At 33.6% G+C, this 20,880-nt stretch overlaps 1 protein-coding gene and 1 long non-coding RNA gene across 4 annotated transcripts in view; one reads left to right on the top strand and one right to left on the bottom strand.

The window, feature by feature from the left end:
* Window positions 1-13,704: 13,704 nt before the first annotated feature.
* Window positions 13,705-20,880, bottom strand: part of LOC143226515 (uncharacterized) — a 67,676-nt gene continuing 60,500 nt past the window's right edge. Inside the window, exons 3-4 of one of the 2 annotated variants that reach the window (XR_013014655.1) lie at window positions 17,099-17,159; window positions 13,705-14,435 (exon numbers count right to left, since the gene is read on the bottom strand). This is a non-coding gene — a long non-coding RNA (uncharacterized LOC143226515). The remainder of the gene's footprint in view (window positions 14,436-17,098; window positions 17,160-20,880) is intronic. The other variant, XR_013014663.1, reaches the window with a different exon arrangement.
* LOC143226504 (kynurenine aminotransferase-like) overlaps window positions 14,962-20,880 on the top strand; it is a 44,941-nt gene continuing 39,022 nt past the window's right edge. Inside the window, exons 1-3 of one of the 2 annotated variants that reach the window (XM_076457542.1) lie at window positions 14,962-15,189; window positions 16,650-16,708; window positions 20,519-20,669. In XM_076457542.1, coding sequence (XP_076313657.1) covers window positions 15,187-15,189; window positions 16,650-16,708; window positions 20,519-20,669 — 213 coding nt within the window. In that variant the 5' untranslated portion in view covers window positions 14,962-15,186. Of the gene's footprint in view, window positions 15,190-15,247; window positions 15,326-16,649; window positions 16,709-20,518; window positions 20,670-20,880 lie in introns of those variants that run through there. The other variant, XM_076457535.1, reaches the window with a different exon arrangement.

Genomic DNA, 20,880 nt, shown 5'->3' with positions numbered 1-20,880 from the left:
GCTTCATAATAAGAATGAGGACAGATGTATATTTTGAAAATTGTATAGGGTGATACATGTGGAGATTTTATTTTGTGTTGTTTGGATATTTTGCTCAGTAATTCTGATAAATTTCCTTGGTGTTGCATCCCTTTCTCCTTCGTTTCCAACACACTTCTTCCAACACTACTCCTACAGCGTTTTATCATTTTCTATGATTGCTCAATTTCTGCTCGTTTTATCATAGCTATTTATACGTTTATCACTTAGACCTTCTAGAAATCTCCGTAGCCTCTACATTAATGGATTGCTAACATAACATTTGATAGCCTTGAGATAAATGAATTACAAAATACAAAATAAATATATTAATAATACTACATTAAATATTTTGTATCTGACACTGAAGTTGAAAAATTAATTGGAAATTGTTTGTTATAGTTATAGGAAGTGCTTATTACTGGCAAAGATTGTGATTTACTTGGATGAACTATGACTTTAAACATGGTTTTTTAATTAAGATTTTCCTGTAATGTAGAGAATATCTTGATGTATAGTAAACAATTTAATGTTTTACAACTGACTGTTAAATTATTTTATCAAGTGGATTTTTATCATTTCCACAGTTAGCTTGTTTCCAAAGAGCCCCACATTTCAGTTGAAAACATTATAAAAATGACTATAAAAGTTTCAAGGTTTAAAAGACAATTAAAACAGCTATCAGAAACTTGAAATATTGTCAAAAAAAACTTTATAAAAATAGCAAAGAAGCGTTAAGAGCATTATCTAATAGAATTTCAGACACTGACAAAAGTTACTAATCAATCAATGATGATCCAGTTAAAAAAATATTTACTACTTTCTATCATGCTTGTTGCTAATGCACAAGAAATGGTTGAATATATAATTTAAAATAGAACTATTTTATTGGAACTTATAATTGCAGTTTTAAAAGTAATGTATAAGATGTGAAAATATCAGCTTATGCACCTTCTTGGAATTAAGAGTAGTTCTTTACATGAAGAAAAAACGACTCTTCCAAAACACATTATAATTGCTTTGTGTTTTGTTTTTTTGCCTCAAAAAATGAAAATAAACACTTGTATATAGATTTACACATTTGCTGAAGATTGCATACACAACAATGGTGCTTCTCTCCAGCAATAAACTTTAGTTTTCTATTTAATACAAAGTACATTCAAGATCTTTTTATTGTATAAAGTTATTATGTACATATATTATGACCAAAACACATCATTTACTTGAAGTTGTTGAATAGATGGTTATCATTAAAAGCCTTAAAGTTAATTGTTATAAGGAAAAAAGAAACAGAAGTGTAGTTTCAAAAGCTGTATGTAATGCTGAACACATAAATAATAATATATCATTCACATGACATTTTGAGTGCAGTTTGCTTTATAGTTATCCATCTTCCAGTGGCACAACAGTATGTCTGTGGACTTGCACTGCTAGAAATCAAGTTTCAATATCCATGGTGGGCAGAGCACATGTAACCTATTGTGTAGCTTTGTGCTTAATTCCAATTAGTCAGTCGTAATTAATAGCATTAGATGAACCGATATCACATATTTTGTATTTGTTATATGTAAAATACAGAATTAATTCTTGTAAAGGACAGTGAACAGATATTTTGTGGCATGTTTCAATTATATGTTAAGAGCATTGCACTGATACTTGCAGAGAATGCTAAACATATGGAAACATTAGTTTATGGCAAGTTTGATCTCTGTACTTCACAGAGTCTGCATATTTTAAACTGTGGCTACTATATATATGTATATAGTGTCTCAATACCTAACCTTACAAGAGTATAGTGGCATAATGAAAAGTAATAAAACTTAACAACTTAGTTAATGTTTACCTGGTAGTGCCAATATATGTCTTGGTTTGATATTAACGTCTGTTGCACAAATTACCTTACTTATATTGCTGATAAAATATTTTCTTTCTGTGCACACTTTTACTTTGATATACATGCTTCTCACACTTTGCAGTTTTATGAAGTAAAGCAATAGAAGTATGTTGAATTTACAAATGTTTTGATCTAAAATGTAATAAATTCCAAATTAAAATTTTTGTTTGTTGAAAAACAGAAAATTAACTGTAAATTCTCAGTAATCTTACTGAATAGTAATAGTAATATATCAAAGATTAAGAAATTGTGGAATAAATACAGACAAAATGATATTTAATGAAGAAAATAAATGAAATTGAAAGTCTCTCAGAAGAAGGCTAATCATGGTGCAGTAGTTAATCTGCCAGACTGCAAATCGTATGGTTTAAGATTAGAGCAGGCCTAACAAGAGGAGGGCTACAGTTCCAGGGTCAATTAGGGGGCCCAGGAAAATATTGGGATAAAGAATAACATATTCTCATTTTCATAATATACTTAAGGAAAAATTACCTTTTATCCAAAAAATGTAAATTCTCTACACATTTGGCTTTTGTCCACCAGAAAAAATTTTCATACACCCATGAATGTATGAAGACTTCCAAAAGGGAACTGGTGACACAACTGTCCCTGGGGACTGACCTGCCTCTAAATGCTCCTGGATTTAAGTCATGATGTGGAAATGGACACAGTTTCAGCTGTGGGAATATTATAGCTGTGAAGCTCAATTCTGCTGTTTGGTTAAGACATATAGGTTGCAGAAGTTACTGATTTGTTGCCTTTCATCTGGTTAGCAGGTGTAAATTATCAATAGCTTTGCTTGAATTTTAGGGTTTCTCTTATTCTTCTGTTTAGTCCACATGTTATATAACATGGTCATGCAGCCAAAAACACCAAATATCTTCAGCGGAAAGAACAGCTTATATTATTAAATACACATCCCTAAGTAAAACTGAGCAAGGGTTACGAAGTTGATAGACCTCTGTTTTCAAACACTGGGTTTTCTGTATTGGGCTCATCGCCATCATGTCAGTGTTTGCATGTAATAATTAGGGTACCCTGAATTTAGTGGGACAGTTATTCCATCCTGCCAAGTGAACTTTGGATCCTCATATTTTTCAGGTTTCATGTGCTCTGTAGGAAGTTCCAGATTTTGCTACTCTTTTTAATACACCACATTCTAATTTTAGTCCACTGTTCCTTATCCTCTGGTGGGATCAGTCGATGCTCTCAGTCTGGATTGGTACCTATATGCATTTTCTCCAATTTACCTCCTTCCACATGTACTTGTTACACTCCAGACCACTCCACATAGCATTCTGCTGGTGACTCCATATTGACCAGCTCCTGTGTGATTTCAACTGCAATGCCAGTTCTTGGTGTTGCATCCCTTTTTCCTTCGTTTCCAACACACTTCTGTCAGCCCTACTCTGGCATGTGTCATCTATTTGTATCTGCACTCCAGTATAACATATGGCTTTCCCTTGCCAAATAACCTGTGGATCCTCACATTTTTCGAGTTTTCTGTGCTATATGGGGTGTCACAGATTTGGATGCTTTTGTCACCACATCCCCAGTTTTGATCTTCTGTTCCTCATCCTTTGATGGTAGTTGTTAATGCTATCTATCAGGATTAATCTGGTTGGTACTTATGTATTTTTTCCCCTATTTGTCTACTCAAATGCGTCTTTGCCACACTTTAGACTACTCCATGTGGTGTTCTACTGGTGGGTCTGTATTGGCTTGGTCCCACGTGATTTTAACTGCAGTGCCACTTTTTGATGTTACCTCCCACTTTCTCTTTCTTTATCTTCAACACTCTATCAGCCCCATTCTGGCATACATCATCTATCCGTATGTGCACTTCATCTTAACACATGGCTTTGTTTCGTTCCTTGCCTGAAGGGCTGTTGATCAATCTCCTTAGGTTATCAACCTTCCCATCCTACTGTTTCTCACATACCATCCTTTTTGTCTTGACTTTTTAAACTGAGTCTCGGTTTTCTCTGATCTGGGCTATAGGATGGTGTTATCTGCTGCATTTTAGTCTGCCAAATTTGATTGTTTTCCGGTTGCCAGTCTTGTCTATAATATTTTGTTTCACTTTTTTCTGCCCTCTATAACCTGCTTTCCTTCTTGATCAGCACTTTAATGTGCTTCCCCATGCTTTTCTTCATTTTCCATTTGAATGTTTGTCCTCATGGTCAGTATCTTTCCTTTTCTTGAAGCCCTTGTTAACGTGAGAACTATGTCATTCTGATGTGTATTCCACGTTTTGTTTCATAGTTCCTGCATTCTACTTTTCCATATCATTCCTTTGTGCCAAAGACTAAAAACTGTTCGAGAGTGTAATTCTACCTTCACACCCTTTTCTCTTCCCTCTTTTTCTTTATGACCATTCCAATCCCACCCACTCTGATGGTTTATGACACGTACTCCTACCTTCCGTGGTTCCAGAGTTTGTTGACTTATTACATGGAATTCTCACCTTTTATTTGACATTTTCCACGTTACCCTTATGGGTTGGATTCGCCAGTTAATTACACTATTCAGCCAAATAAGAGTGGCAGTGATAATTGTGGCCATCTGTCTTTTTTGCGCTAGATAACTTAAAAATTAGGTATTGCTGTGAGCAGATAGATCTATGAATAAATTGAGTATTATTCTTGTTGACAAATACCAACTAAGGTGGCAGTGAGACAGTAAAAATGTTATAACAGGATCGTTACTCTCCCAACGTGTCGACAACAAATCTTCAGGAGTGTATGACACTCTAATGCCTTTCAAGGGTATGTATATATTTTTCCAATATTAGGTTCCTGATCACTGCACTGTGCCACTCTGATTGGTTCATTATTGTCGTCTGTCGACCACCCTCTGCCTATTCAACATCCTTCTGTCGTGTCATAGGCTTGCTGCTGTTTCAGCTCACTTGTCTCCTGCTGGTTTAATGTTCTTTTGTAATAAGATGTAAGCAGCTTCTATAGCTTTCCTTTGTTGCTTTCCATCCCTTTGCTAACAATTTTAGTTTCCTTCCTTTTAAGTAGGTGTCCTGCTTCCTCTATATGTGCTACTTTTGCATTGGTTGTAATGTGTCTTGTCGTCTGATTTATGCTCATTTAATTTGGCTCTCAGGTCTCTTCAACTTTCATCTATATAAAATTTGTTGCGTCAACCTTATGTAATGCAATATTCTACGCTGCTGTCATTGCTACTGTAAAAACATTTTCACTAACACTGCCTGGGACTTTGTTTACCAAATGTTAATTAATCATGTTTTTCTTGTTAGTGAATCACGTAACGGATCAGGGTTCACCATTCTTGACCTTGAGTCATGATGCAAGTTATACGGTCGAGGAGTGACGGGTACAACCTAGTTTGATGTGATGTTATTGTATTTTGGTATTAAAAGCCAGCTTCTTTATTTGGCAGATTTTTCTCACACAATCTTTTAACAAACTTAGTTTTATTAACTTTTTAAATTGAACTTAAATTATATAAAATAACATAGATTGAACTTTTAGCTTTCTTGTAACTAAGTATTTCATTTTAATTCACAATGCAAGCCTTTTTTATTTTCATTTGAGTTTATTTTGATTCTGTAATTTGTCTTAAAAGTAATGGGAGAGAGAGAGAGAGACCGAGTCACAAATTCACTCCTCTTTCAACCATCCAACAAACTCATTAAAGACACACTTGCTCTTGTTTTGTTTCGTGTTTTGTATTTATGAATTGTGATTTCATTAATGGGTTAATAAAAATTATAATGAACATTACATTTCTTCACAACAAAGCCAGAGTTCAGAGAAATATTAGAGACACACGCACCCTGTGTAACTTGATATTTTTCAACTTTCCAGTTGCAGGACCTACTTACTTCCTATTCGGGAATACCACACACTGTAACTTTTATTTGTCCACGAGTGGCTCCCACAAAACCAACAGCTGTCAATATCAACACTATCTGATGAGTCACTGAGAGTCCTCTTTACTGGGACTTAATAACATCTAGGCTGATTATTCACACAAAGACTTATCTGCAAGTAGAGATAATTATGGGGCATGCTGGAGACACCCCTAACCACTTCTCGGCCTTTAAACTGGAAACGCAAATGCAGCACTCGAACAGGTGGTGACTAAAATTCTTGGACTAAAATAAGTCTCTTAGTCTTTGACACTTCAGCTTCTTTTCCTTTATTTTTATTATCATGATTTACAAACTATAAAAAGAGCCAGCGAATCAAATAGAAAAAAGAAAACACGTTCAAAATGACCTCCTAAACTTATTTTATTCAAAATATATTCATTTATTTGTGGTACTTTTATATAATTGATTTTTCGAAATAGTTGTTTGTTTGTTTTGAATTTCGCACAAAGCTACTCGAGGGCTATCTGTGCTAGCCGTCCCTAATTTAGCAGTGTAAGACTAGAGGGAAGGCAGCTAGTCATCACCACCCACCGCCGGCTCTTGGACTACTCTTTTACCAACGAATAGTGGGATTGACCGTCACATTATAACGCTCCCACGGCTGAAAGGGCGAGCATGTTTGGCACGATGGGGAATTCAAAATAGTAAATTAAGTAGTTCAACTATATATGTATATATACACTGCTGGCCAAAATCTTAAGGCCAATGAACATAAAGAAAAAATATGCATTTTGCATTGTTAGACTCAACCACTTATTTGGGTAGATCTTCAAAAGATGAAAATAAGAAAAGGGGAAATAAAAATAAAAAAAAACTTTTAGCATTTAATGTGGAAAATGTGAACACTGTGAAATTAGCCTAAATACTAGCTGCTCAAAAGTTTAAGACCATACCAAAAAGACGTCCTAAACAGGGTAGGAAATGCCCAACAAGAGGTCTCAGTAGTGGGTTGCACGGTCGTCATTGTGAATAACTTCAAACATTCGCTTTGGTATAGTCGATATAAGCGTTTGCATAAGGCTGGCTGGAATGTTATTCCAAGTGGTGAAGATGGCTTCACGAAGATCATGCACTGTTTGGAATTGACATCCATTTCTAGGGACTTCCCTTGCCATCCACCCCCAGATATTTTAAATGGAGTTCGCTTCAAGCGAACACGCTGGATGGTCCAAGTGAATCATGTTATTTGCCATGAAAAAGTCCTTTGTCCTGTAGGCATTGTGGATTGCAGCTTTGTCCTGCTGAAAAATCCAATCATTTCTACACAAGCGAGGGCCTTCAGTCAATAAGGATACTCTCTCTAACATGCCAATGTATCCAGCTGCTGTTTGACGCCCCTGTATAACCTGAAGCTCCATTGTGTTGCATGGAAGGAGAAAGCACCTCAGGTCATGAAGGAACCTCCTCCACTGTGTCGTATAGAAAATGTCTCGTGGGATATCTTTATCGTGCCAGTAACGTTGGAAACCACCTGGACCATCCAGGTTAAATTTTTTCTCATTAGAAAATAAAACTTTCATCCACTTTTCTACATCCAGTGTTTGGTGCTTCTCAGGAAAGTTTAACCAAGCTGTTTTGTGGTGTGGAAGGAGACGTGGCCTTTGAAAACGTTTACGGTTTTTAAACCCTTTCTCTCGTAGATGCCGTCTTATTGTGCTTGAGCTGCATTCTCCATCCGTAAGGGCCTTAATCTGGTTCGACGATCAACTGATGTCTTGCCGGATAACCCGTTGTATCCTCCTGCTCAACGCCGGCGAAATTTTCTTGGGCCGACCGCTTGAAATTCTTGTTCCATATACCTGAGGGTCTTTTAAGAAATTTGCAACACCAGTTTTACTACATCCAATCTCACCAGCGATGGCACGTTGAGAGAGATCTTGCTTTTGCAGCTGGACAATTCTGCCACGTTCAAACCCTGTCAACTTTTTAGCCTTTGCCATGTTTTTACCCTATGTAACACGGGAGATGTCAGTGAGAGATGTTGGCAACGTTAATGCTTGAACACAAATGACTAAATTTCGTTACGTGTTTACCGATTAACGCTTCGTTTCAATATGGTTTTAAACTTTTAACCATCTAGTATTTAGGCTAATTTCATAGTGTTCACATTTTTCGTATTAAATGCTAAAAAAGTTTTTATTTTTATTTTCCCTTTTCTTACTTTCATCTTTCGAAGCTCTACTCAAATAAGTGGTTGAGTCTAACGACGCAAAATGCATATTTTTTCTTTATGTTCATTGGCTTGATGATTTTGGCCATCAGTGTACGTGTGTGTGTGTGTGTATCGAGGGGTTGGAGAGGTCAGCAAGAGACAGTATAGAGTTCTCCTAAAAGTGTCTTAAGTATTTGCTAAGAAATAAATGGGCATGACATAGTGTAATGCACAACGAAAATGTTTATACAAACGCAAAGTTCCTGTACGTGCAGTGCAACTAAGGTTTTGCTTACTTTAGATCATAGATTTGAAATGATACATTTGGCTTTACTGCTTCGAGAGCACTAAACTGATCCAAATATAAAAGATAACATCAATAAAGTTACTTAAATTTCGAAGCACAATATATGTGTACAATTGGACAAAGATCCTACAAAGCCTAGAGAAAATAAATTGATTACATATTTTGTTAACTATAAAAAGTGAGAAAGTAACAAGGGAAAAGACTTGCAATGAGAAAATATTATGTGATTACGTTTCAGGAATTTCTTTATTGGATACAAAATATGCAAAAAAGGAATGTTATGTTTGTTTTTCGTGGGTTCGAATCCCCGTCACACCAAACATGCTCGCTCTTTCAGCCGTGGGGCGTTATACTTGTTGGGTCAATTCCGCTATTCGTTGGTAAAAGAGTTGGCGGTGAGTGGTGATGACCAGCTGCCGTCCCTCTTGTCTTACACTGCTAAATTAGGGAGGGCTAGCGCAGATAGCCCTCGAGTAGCTTCGCGCGAAATTCAAACAAAAACCGCTATAATAAAGAATAAATACCACACATATATGTATAGGTATAGTCAGATTTTTTGGTCAACACTCGCCACCTGGCAGATTCAAGAAGAAAAAAAACAGTTACAGAGTCATTTTATATTTGAAAATATGTATTGAGGATATAATAAAAACTTCAATTTCATGGGAGTAGAAATTTAACAAACTATAACTACATATTACAAGAACCCTGTTAATCATGAAAACAAAGCTAACGATAGATAGGACAGACGGTGTAACAAACCTTTTATTAGAATTCTAAATTGTAAATTATTACATGATACTTTTAAAAAGTTTTCTATGTCATTTATATAAATGCTATTCTTTCTCAGCCTGTAACGGTAGATTTTTGGTTAAGATCTGCAGATTAACCACTAAACTAATGTAGGTCTTTCCAGTAAATAATTATCACCTGTTTAGTGCAATCAAAACTGTGAATGTATTTTTAAAAAAGATAAAAAAAATTTTTTTTTTTACCTGGTTAAATGTTTTCAGTCTCCTTCTTGCTGAAAATCAGTCAAAATCAGAATTTATGCGTACTCTGCAGTACACGTTTTGAAATAAGCTCGTGTTATGTGCAAGTCCAATATTTTTTTAAATGTTAATCTGGAATATATCTATCTATTAATCTATAGGTATTTGGGTATATATATATATATGTATACCCAGGAGGGTCAGGTACACTAGACCTCTTCCTTCTTCCATTACTTTGTTGGAATGGACTGATTAATACTGAAGTAATAACATAACTTTAAATCTGGTCCTTTTCAGGGCAATGTCCATTTATATTTTTATTTTATTTTTTTAAGTCTAGAACGTAGGTGGATGTTTTATTTTAGCACTATTTTATTATTATTATTTTAAATTTGATTTTATCTTAAAGATGAGATGTACAAGTTTAACGGGGAGAGGTGTTGGAAGCAATAGCACTCTGGATATTGATGTGTAGTACTGTGAATTTATCCATGTTTAACAGAGTTCATGATGTATGTTTACATTTGTGGTACGTATTGTTGGATGTTTTTCATAATTATTTTAATGATTATGTCTGTTAGACTGTTTTCATTATTTGGATTTGTGTATTCTGTCAATATTTCAGAAAAGGTGGAAGTAAAGGCATTGGTTAGTGTGTTTTCAATATTCGTAGGTGTGCTTTTGTGTCTTCAGTTGTCTTAGGTAAATCTTCATTACTTGTTGATGATTTTTCCTGCATGAATGATGTTTTCTTGACTACTGCAGCATATGAGTTTGTTTGTGTTTTTTTTTTTCTGGTGTTTGAGTAGTAGTTTGTTTTGATTATTCTTGGATTTTGTTTGTTTGTGGCTTGTTCATGTTTTGATTTTTAAGTTCGTATAAGTGTGCCTTAATTGATTTGAAATTTTAGCATCCTTTATAGTTTGCGGTGTGTTCTTCCCCACAATTACAGCATTTAAGTTTGGGATTTTGTTTGGTACATTGTTGTATGTGGTGATTTTCTCCACAGCCTACACAGCGCGCAGTTGCTTGGCATGCTGCTGCTACATGTCCAAACCTTTGGCATTAGCAACACTGTGTTACAACCACTGTTGGTGTTTTGGTTTGTTCTACCGTGTATTTGTGATACCATTATTTATTAGCTGGGTTATATCTTGGGTATTGTCTCTAACTACTTGAATTAGGTTTGTTGTTGTTTTTTTTTGTCATATTTGAAATTATGCGTTCAACTGAATTGTGTTTTATGGTTTGTTCACTTAGTGCTTCCTTAATGTTTTCTATGTCGATAGAATGGTGCAACCCCCGGATTACGAAAGATTTGGGTGTTGGCCTAGCTCCAGGCAAGTTTATAGTAGTGTTTCCTATTTTAAAAGCGTCTAAAGGCCACTCTTTCAATAATCTATTTAAGTCAGCGGGTTCCTGTCCTTAAACGAGAACCCCGCCGCGAGGCAGACGCTCAATGTTTGTAATGTTAGTCTTGGGTTTGCACCTGAATATTTCCCTTGCTAGTTTTGGCTGGTTGTAATTTCCTGGTATGCCTTGTATGATAATGGTGCTTTTTTGGTAATTTAAATGCATTTTTTGTGTGTGTTTTTGTATTTGTTGGTGTTTGTTTTTCTTGTTTTTCTGACTTCTAGTCTTCACTAGTGTGAAGCCTTCGTCGTCAGAACTAGCTTTTTCGTATCGAATTTGTGTTTGTTGTAATAATGTATTATAATACTCATGATGGTTAGAGCATAAAGAGTCCGTTGTTTAATTTTACCATTGACAACAAAGATACAAACAAAACATATTAATAACATTATTGTATTATTTGTTTTATAAAGTTAGGCTCACAAGGGAACACAACTTGTTGGAAACGTTATTAAGTAAACAAATTAATTTGTTCTTCACGACGAGAAACCCATTCGAAAATTAAGTTCTTATTTTTACGTAGGCTAGAATTCGCATTTTTATTATTATTACCATATAACTTTTAAAAACCTACCCAACAGTAGAACAAGAAGTGTGATTACTTTGATGAAAACAGAATAGAGCTTTACTAATGTTCAACTTTTAAGATGACAAAAGGATTCTAAAGCGAGATTAAAACCTAAGTGCAGATGATGAAACAGTGGAAAGATCAAGTAGAAAAAGAAAGATAAAATGAAAATAAAAATATAAGAGACAGATTAATCTATCTGTATAATGACACAGTAGATTTTTTTCTTTTTCTTCTTTGTCTTACCAGTTTGTTCTTCATTTATGTTGATGTTCTTATACGTCTCATCTCTTAGGCTTAGTATAACAAAGCCACTGCATTTTCATTCTGCTACTATGAGAACAACACCTGCCATTTCCATTTTTACATCAGTAGCCGCACCTGTAAGTTCTTTTATCTCAAAGTACTACTTCAACATATTAGCATGGTAGACCATGAATGTTCAATCATCTTTCACTTTATAGTGCATTCTCTTTATTTCCTGTACTGTGAAAGATCCTTTCCACTGCCAGGTGAGTTTGTCGTTGGTTGTGAGTATCAGAACTAAAACCTTTTTGACCTTGAAATTTCGACCATTGGATGTTTTATTATATAAAGTGTTTCTGACACTCTTTGGGTTTGGTTTCTCAGTAAATCTTTTGATAGGTCTAGTTCAATACTCGTTTCTGGTCCTCTGTTTTGTAAGTCTATTCCCTCATTGTTCTGTGTTTGACTTTCTCGTTGGCACTATATAGAATTTTCTGTGATGAAAGGTTTTCTTCGGTATATCTTTCAAAGTTTACTGCCTGTTACGTTTCCTGTCACCAAGTCAAATATTGGTTCCTTGGTACACATGGTCTCAAGATATTTTACATAATATGGAGTATCCATCTTTAGTTTTACTATGGTAAACCTTTTAATTATCCCTTCAATTAGTATATACAGGCGTGTTATGCTCATCATCTGACTATCAGATACTAGACTGGTTCTTACTGCTGCATTACTGCACCCAATATCTTGTAGAACCTTCACTTTCTCGTCCCCAGTATAGTCTTCACATATTGGTATATTATAATTTGTTAGCACCTTCAATATATATATCATGTTTCAATCACTACTGGCACTGTTGATTCATTTTTTAACTTCAGTTGACCATCATTCATCCACTGATCAATCACGTGAAGGATATTTACTTTTTGTCGTGAATTTGGCAAGTTGTATGTATTCTGTTTCTTTTTACAGCAGCACCCATGGCATCAGTTTAATTAAAAATAAGAGGAGAAAGGCTATCTTTGTAAACAGCTCCAGTTGCTTTGTATTGATATTACTACTTTTCCTTGCTTATAATAGACTTTCACTTCTTTGTAATGTATCTAATTTTATAACAAATATAACATTGATTACCCCTTTTGCGTATTATCTTCCTTTTGCCTTTTGGCAGACTCTTGTTTCTGGTCAGCCATCACTGGATATATTTGGACTTAACTGTCATATTCCCTCAATGGGCTTCCGTATACTGTTCTGCTAGCTTGATCATCTCTTATGCATCTTTTAATGCTCTCTCTTTTAACAACTGTGACATGTCATTTGAGCACGCGATCATGATTTGTTCTCATATTTCTAGATCTATCAATTCCTCAAAAACTACTTTCACACTTAGCTATGTCATTCTATCTGGTGAAGTATCACCATTGATAATACTGAAATACAGTTTCTCCATTTTTAAGTTTGACTTCTCTTGAACTTTCAGCAAAAACATTCTTCAGTAAGTTCATATCATTTCAGTAAAGCTGCTATTAATTTGCCATAGTTCGTAGCATCTTCTGACATCGTGTCTACATATACTTGCAGGTCTTTCCCTATGAGAAAGGACTAAAACAGACGGCTCAATAGCTTTTGTCTTAGTTCAAACTTTGGATAAATCTCTTATATCCCTTCAGGAAAGTATCCTTGCCATCTTTATATTCACCACATTTGAGCAGCTTCTGTCAGTTGGCTCTGAATTCATTGACATTTTTAGTTCCTTCTTTCTTTGATTGAGTGAGATTTTAAACCTCAGCTTGTGCTCCTTTTCTCTCTTTCTTATTCTTCTTTCAGTCTTCCTACCTTTCTTCTCTGTTTCTCTTCCTCTCTTTTATGTTTCCACTGTTCTCACTCTTGTTCTTGTTTAATAAACTCTCATCATTCACTGTCTTTTAACTTAAGATGTTTTCCTTTTTCTATTCAATTATCAAAATTTGACATGGTTACATAGCATGGTTGTAATCTTTAATACTACTCGTGCTGCTACTACAAGTGTACGTATATAGGCCTACCTATTTTCGTTGTCATTCACATTTTGTTTACCACCAATGTATGATCCTGGCTTGTTCGCCAAATGTTAAAACTTTTAACTTTTTAAGTATAGCATTTTAAATATATGAGTGTTGTGAGTTAAGGATTCTTCTATATTATATGTCTGTGGCTTGTTGGCGATAAATTCTAAGATAAACAAACAACACATTTTTTACTGTTTTTAAAAATTATATATGTATCCAAAACAAGTTAAACGTATGTACAAAACTTCTTTACAATATAGATATCATAATTTGTCACTCTTAGAACTGAAGTTCTCTTCTTGTCAAAGTCCACTTACGTCATTTCAATTGCTTAAGAATTCAAATGATAAGCCAAACTATTTCTTTTTTCTATTTCTATCGCAATATTATCCTTGTATAATTCAATCGCGAAAATTACTGCAATTACAACCAGAACTTTCAGTGTCCACCTGCTCTTTATCACAGTCCACACAGACGGGTTCAATTTTTTCAGAACTCTCTCTGATGAAACAAATTATTTTCTTTATTTTTTTCAAACTGTCAATTTCACTCAAACATATCAGTCACTAAGCCTTCTACTCCTACAGCGTTTTATCATTTTCTATGATTGATCGATTTCTGCTCGTTTTATCATAGCTATTTATACGTTTATCACTTAGACCTTCTAGAAATCTCCGTAGCCTCTACATTAATGGATTGCTAACATAACATTTGATAGCCTTGAGATAAATGAATTACAAAAAACAAAATAAATATATTAATAATACTACATTAAATATTATTTTATATCTGACATGCACCCGCTAGTGGAGCGGTAAGTCTACGGATTTATAACGCTAAAATGAGGAGTTCGATTCTTCTCGGTGGGCTTAGTCGATGTGGCTTTGCTATAAGAAAACACACACACATATCTGATATATTCAAATACTTTTCATCACATATTTTAAAATATTAGTAGTTTTATCAAAAAATAAAACAAAAATAGTATAAATTATTACAAAGATATTCGAAATCAACACATTTGGTTTATCTCACTATTACCTCTTTATGTATACATCGTTTAATGTTGTAATTGGCAATTTCAAAGAAATTCCTAATACAAATGGCATTACTTAAAGATTCAACACTTTTATTTTGAAAATCCTCGTTTAACGAGCAAAAAGCTTTTCGTTCAAGATAAAATAATCTTTCCATTTTGTTAATAAGTTAAAATTACCTATTTTTTCTGAAATATTAATTTCAACATTGGATAAATGAATGTGTATTAAAATAATATATTTCAATAGGATGTGGAAGACATTTTTTTGTTCCTGATCTGTGTAAATTAATTCTCAATACAGTTTGTGTGATTTTTTAAAAATATATTTTTCCGATATTGTGACTGTTCTTCAGCCTTCAACACGGTAGTCTGCTGTAAAATATTGTCGTTGCTGTATCAGCGTTCAGTTGTTGCGCGTGAGATGGAGGGTTGGTTTTCCTAGGGCGTTTTTATCTATCCTGATTTAAAAATATCGTCTGCTAGTAGCTATATCATGCACAAATCTAACAACGTGAATGCAATTTAATATGTATTATATATATATTGAGCACACAGCAGTAGCGTATTGTAGATGCTCGTCTCTCCCTAGTAAACTGTAAATGGTAGGTCAAATGTTATTTATTGGTCATTTATAAGGATTTTGTGAAAATTATTGCCCATAGGATTAGCTTTCGCACAATGTCAGTTGGTGTAGCATGTGACCTATGTTCAGGTACTATTCTATTTGCGAAACGCAAGGTAAATGGTAATTTTACGAGTCTACAGAACCATGCAACTATTTAATTTGTGTATACTTTTGTTAGATAAATATGTGTTCTTAAACATAAAGGGCTATATGCCAATTGGTTTTAAAAAAGCGAATACCTGATCTTAACGGGCGTTCAAGCTTTCAATCATATTGCCGTTTCTTATTCCCTCTATAAACAAGGGAACATTTATGGTTAAATTAAAATAATTACGTTTAAGAAGAAACGCTCGCCTCGTAATCTGAGGGTCGCGGGTTCGAATCCCCGTCGCATCAAACATGCTCGTCCTTTCAGCCAATGGGGCGTTATAATGTGACAGTCAATCCCACTATTCGTTGGTAAAAGAGTAGCCCAAGAGTTGGCAGTGGGCAGTGATGACTAGCTGCCTTCCTTCTAATCTTACACTGCTAAATTATGGGCGGCTAGCGCAGATAGCTCTCGTGTAGCTTTGCACGAAATTAAGAAAAGCAAACGTACAAGTAAAAAGAAACGTATATAAGTGTTGGTATATGTAGGTAACTGTATGTATAGTTTCACTTATTTAACTTGATTAAAAGTTTGGGATCATGCTTTTCATATCAAACAACTGTATTTTAAAAAAGTGTTCCATTTATATGAAGAGTAGAACTAGTAGAAAAATCAAATAGTTCAGTGATTAAAGAAATTATTACTTATATAACATAAAAAATAAATAAAGTTATGGTAAAGAAAATCAGCATTTCAGTTTTGTATTTGGCTGAGTCTGTTCCTTTTATGGATTTGGCATCCCACATGGTATAGTGCAAGTCACTGAATTTGGCTATACAGACATTGCATAGTAAAGGTTTTCAAAAGAAAGAATTGCTGTGCTATTTATGTCTGCTTATGATTTGGATAGATATACAAGTACATTCAATATACATACAGTAATTATTTTGTCATGAAAATACACTGTGAGATAACAAAATAATAGTATAAGTTGCTATGTTTTTATTTATGGTTCATGAAAAAACAGTAAATGGAACAAGCTGTAAGAAGTTTTATATTAGAAAAGATAATTTTGATATATTGATGCATTGTCTTCAGTCTTGTATTGTCTTTCATCAGGAAAAAGTCTGGTCAATGTGTCCCTACTTAACTCTTGATCTTGGAATTCTCTTAAGGACACAGGAAGCTAGGAAGTTGTTAAGTTTGAAGTGACTTTGGAAGATGTTTAAATTAGAAAAGTTTTTGATTAAGAAACTTTGATGATTTTTTATTTTATATAATTATCTGTTTTATATAAACTTCTTGTTAAAATATTTTATTAATATTTTTTAATTTAATATTCATTTTAGTCTTCAAGAACAAGTCACGTTGCAGCAGACCGTCTCAAAGGAATGCAAGAAAATGTTTGGTAAGAAACTAGAGTTTAGATATTTTAAGATTTGTCTAGTATGTAGTGTTGTGGTGTATAAATTTATCAAACATTTATACCTTCTTACTTTGATGTAATATTATTTTGTATTTATTTAATTTATTTATTATGCTTTGAAAGTAATATTTGTTCTTCCCATGAGAACAGTTCTGTAATTCTGCACACAATGCAAGAAAGTAGACAAATGTGACCTACTGTGGTAGGTCAGGTGATATCCTGAGGTTACAGCCTCCATGATGATGAGAAAATCGGTGATTGTTTCATTGATGATGTGGATATGTTTTTTTTCTGTCATTTGTTGATCTGAATTAGCTTCTGAATAATCCAAAACAAAGAGGTTTCAAATGTTAAAAAAAAAAAGTCAAGTACCTTGAGATGCACCTTGAACCAAGTCCACGATTTGCCTTCCATGAAAAAGTAGAGTATAAGGCTTCAAAGAAACGTGACATTGTGTTATACATATAGCTCTGAAACACCTACACTTAGATTTCAATTGAAAACTTTTCTGATCTCAAACTCAGATCAGTTCAGTTCTCTATAATCTGACATAACTTAAACCAGATCACAAAATATCTCTTAGATGGTATTCCACAAGAATCACAAGAAAGAAACAGTTCAGAGGAAACACTAACTATATATTTTGCAGCAACTGAACCCTGATTGATGGTAGCAAAACTTGTCTCAATTGGTAGAAGAGCTGTGGTATTTCAAGGATTAATCAAGACACAGTTTCTTGATTTTCACAATAACAAGAGACTTATGAGCCTAGTACATTAAATAACTAACATGGTGATTTGCTACAGATAGTAGTGTGAAGTTTGATCAAAAATATACACTACTGAGTAAGTGTTTTTACAAGCAGAGGATAATTTATTGTTCAATTTGAAATTAGAAATGAAGTAGATAAACTTTATATAAATAAAAAAAAACAAAATAAAGAAAGGCTAACAAACTTCAAGAATGCCCTTTGATCCCTCTTAAACAAAAATGAATATGACTGAAATATTGTCACAGCTATTAGAGGTCACATTCTTTTTGTATTTGGTCAAATATACAATTGGACTACAAATATTTGAAAATGTGCTTTTTTCAAGTGTCAATTCATGGGATAATCTCACATGCATAAGCAACTCTAGGGCCAACTGTAACTATCCTATCAAACAGTAGTTAACTTCCATAGCTCAAATATGCTACATAAACTAATATTCAGGGTTAAAGAAAAACATGACCTTAATCAAGGTTAGCAAGTTATAACTGACTAATTTTTAAATGTTTTCTAATTTTGTAAATACAAAATAAACACTACAAGAGAATGAGATATGTAGGTTTTTGCATACTACATTTAGAACTTTAGTCATATCTAACTGAAAATAATAATGCTGAAAAATATTTCTTACAAGTATATTAATACCAAATTACATGAATTTTGTACAACCCTGGAAATATTTTCTAGATGCACCACTAACTTAGTTATTAAACATTAACAAGTATATTCTTTATACATGGTACATCTCACATTGTACAAACTGCTTCATTTTGGTTTTGGTTTTGAATAACAGTACTCAATTCTCTATTCTTGTTGTTGCATAAATCAACACAAACTCAAAACACTTGGAACAGACAACAAAACATATTACTATAATTTCAACTTAATATAGATATTTAATTTCAGGAGATTATTTTTGCAACTCCAAAGTTTTTTACACAAATGGATACAGCATAAGGCATAGCCAACATATTTCTGAACTTCCTTTCCAAAAAACAAAACTGACCAAAGTTATCTCTGGAGCCTCTTTCCATAAATTTATTATTTAAAATTGGTCCCTTGGACCTAAGTCTCACTACTAAAAGGTTACTCCTAAGCCTCTCTGTAATCCCAGAGACGTGCAATTTGAACTGTTAAGTGTTTACAGTATTACTTTTACATTCTACTTAAACATGACACAATGTAAAAATACAACTGTACAAAACCTGGGTAAGATAACAGTTATCTCCTGATCACTTTAATATCACATAATATAGCACTCAGACCAGATTCATGAAATAGTGTTAAAACAGTAGGAATATGTTAACTGTAATAAAATTGCTCACTAACAGTAATGAAACTCAATTAACAGATATCTGTATAGTTTTCTAACTTGAACCATAGACAGATATCCTGTGATATGGCAAGGAATGAAGTGATTGTACCAATAAGGCAATAAGAAGCCACTGTGATATTTTCAGGTGAAACTAATTTCCCTTAGGAGGTTCAACAAGATATTTATTGCAAAGTAATTTTGAGTTCTCTATCTGACAGTTTCAGAAAGAATGTACAAAATCATGATTAAATAATCTTTATTTAAACTTCCAATAAAAAAACGTGTGCATGGGATGATGGTTAGCATTTACTGTACAGCTAAACCTCAACTTTCTGAAGAAATATAAAAAAAGTTTAATAAAAATGAGCTAATGCTACAGGTTAAACTTTAGGAGATAATTACTACTTATGGAGAAATAACTTACACTTCAGTTACCAAACTAAAGGTTTGAGGTTTAGACAGAAGAGAGCTAACAAATAAATCATTGCATTACATTTTAAATTCTACAACATAGATTTCATTCAGGACATGTGCACAGCTATGTCCCTATTGGTCGGTCCCAATGAATCATGGAGGCTGTATATATGTAAAATCGGCTGATAAGGATAGAGAAAGTTCTATGTAAAGGAGCGAACAGTGTTTCAGCCTTCTTCGCTCATCGTCAGGTTCACAAAGAAAGAGGTAACTGACCAATAGCTGACCACATGTTTGAAGGGGGTTGTGTAATTGAGTGTAGGAATGTAGATGGCATGCTTAAATGTTGGATATATTTATTAATATAGGTATAAAGGTGTTCTTTTGTATTGGTTTATTATGGGCTTGAATTGTTGTACTTTTCTCTACAAGTGGGTTTTCTCATTATCATGGAGGCTGTAACCGAAGAAGGTCGAAACGTTGTTCGCTCTTCTATGTAAAATATTTTCACAACCCAAACGAGCCGTTTTTGCATATATATTTCTCTACAAGTGAGTTTTCTCGACATCACTGATTATTTCTACTTTAGTTAATGTCTAGTTATTAAACTGGGGATGCATTTGGAAACTATGTCCAGAGTTTGATAAGTTCTGGATTAATATAATTGTAAAAATATTTGAATCAAATATGCATAGAGCTGGAGTATTACAATATAAGTGATGGAGTTGATATACTAAGAATTTTGAAAACTTTTTTTTTTTAATACAATAAAGTAGATTCTTACTAGTTACTGTGTCCTGCTTTCTGTCATGTTAAGGAACAGTGAAGAATAAATATTTTTTGAAAAAAAAAGCATGCTTCATATTTATCAATAGCTTAATAATCTAAATATTGGGAAATTCTGTGAATGAGTTTTGAGTTTTGTTGGATGGCTTCATATTAGCTACATTCTTAAGTATATTATTTCATTTTCACAAAACCTAATGTGCATAATAATGGTACTGTAGAGAAGAACAAAAAAAGAAATCTGTTAATTTGGGTTCATTGGTAGAAAATAAAAGATCTCTTCTGTGCTATTTCATTTTATGGACATGTTTATTATTTATGAATATAATATTTGATGTTTCTCATAGAAAATAAATAATGACTGCAGCACAACAAGAATGGTTCTCTGAAGCTTCCATTAATTCATAAAACTTACTGTATAATTTTTTTGACACTTTAGCCTCAATATCTGGAGATGGAGATAATTCACATGAAAACTTATCATGAAGATCTTTGATTTTTGTTCTAGGGTGGAACTGATCCAACTTGCCCAGGAGGTGAAACCAGTAAACTTAGGACAAGGTTTTCCTGATTTTGCAGCTCCTGAGTTTATTACAAAAGCTTTACGTGATGTTTTGGCACATCCAAATGTTTTTCTCAATCAGTACACTCAAAGTCATGTAAGTTTATATTGACATGTGTAAGAGTGCAAGAGAAATTAAGTCTTCCAGAAAATGTCTGTTAGATCTTTGAGACAATTTCATATTTTTTTATTATTATGATATTACTTTTGTTTTAAGAGGTTTATTTTTGTGATTATTTTTACAAATAAATTTTGTTGACATTGAGGTATTTCTGTGTGTTGATTGATTTCTTACATTTTTAAAAGAT

Source organism: Tachypleus tridentatus, chromosome 1, assembly GCF_004210375.1.
Source record: "Tachypleus tridentatus isolate NWPU-2018 chromosome 1, ASM421037v1, whole genome shotgun sequence".
Lineage (NCBI taxonomy): Eukaryota > Metazoa > Arthropoda > Merostomata > Xiphosura > Limulidae > Tachypleus > Tachypleus tridentatus.
This window is presented reverse-complemented; position numbering and strand designations above follow the sequence as displayed.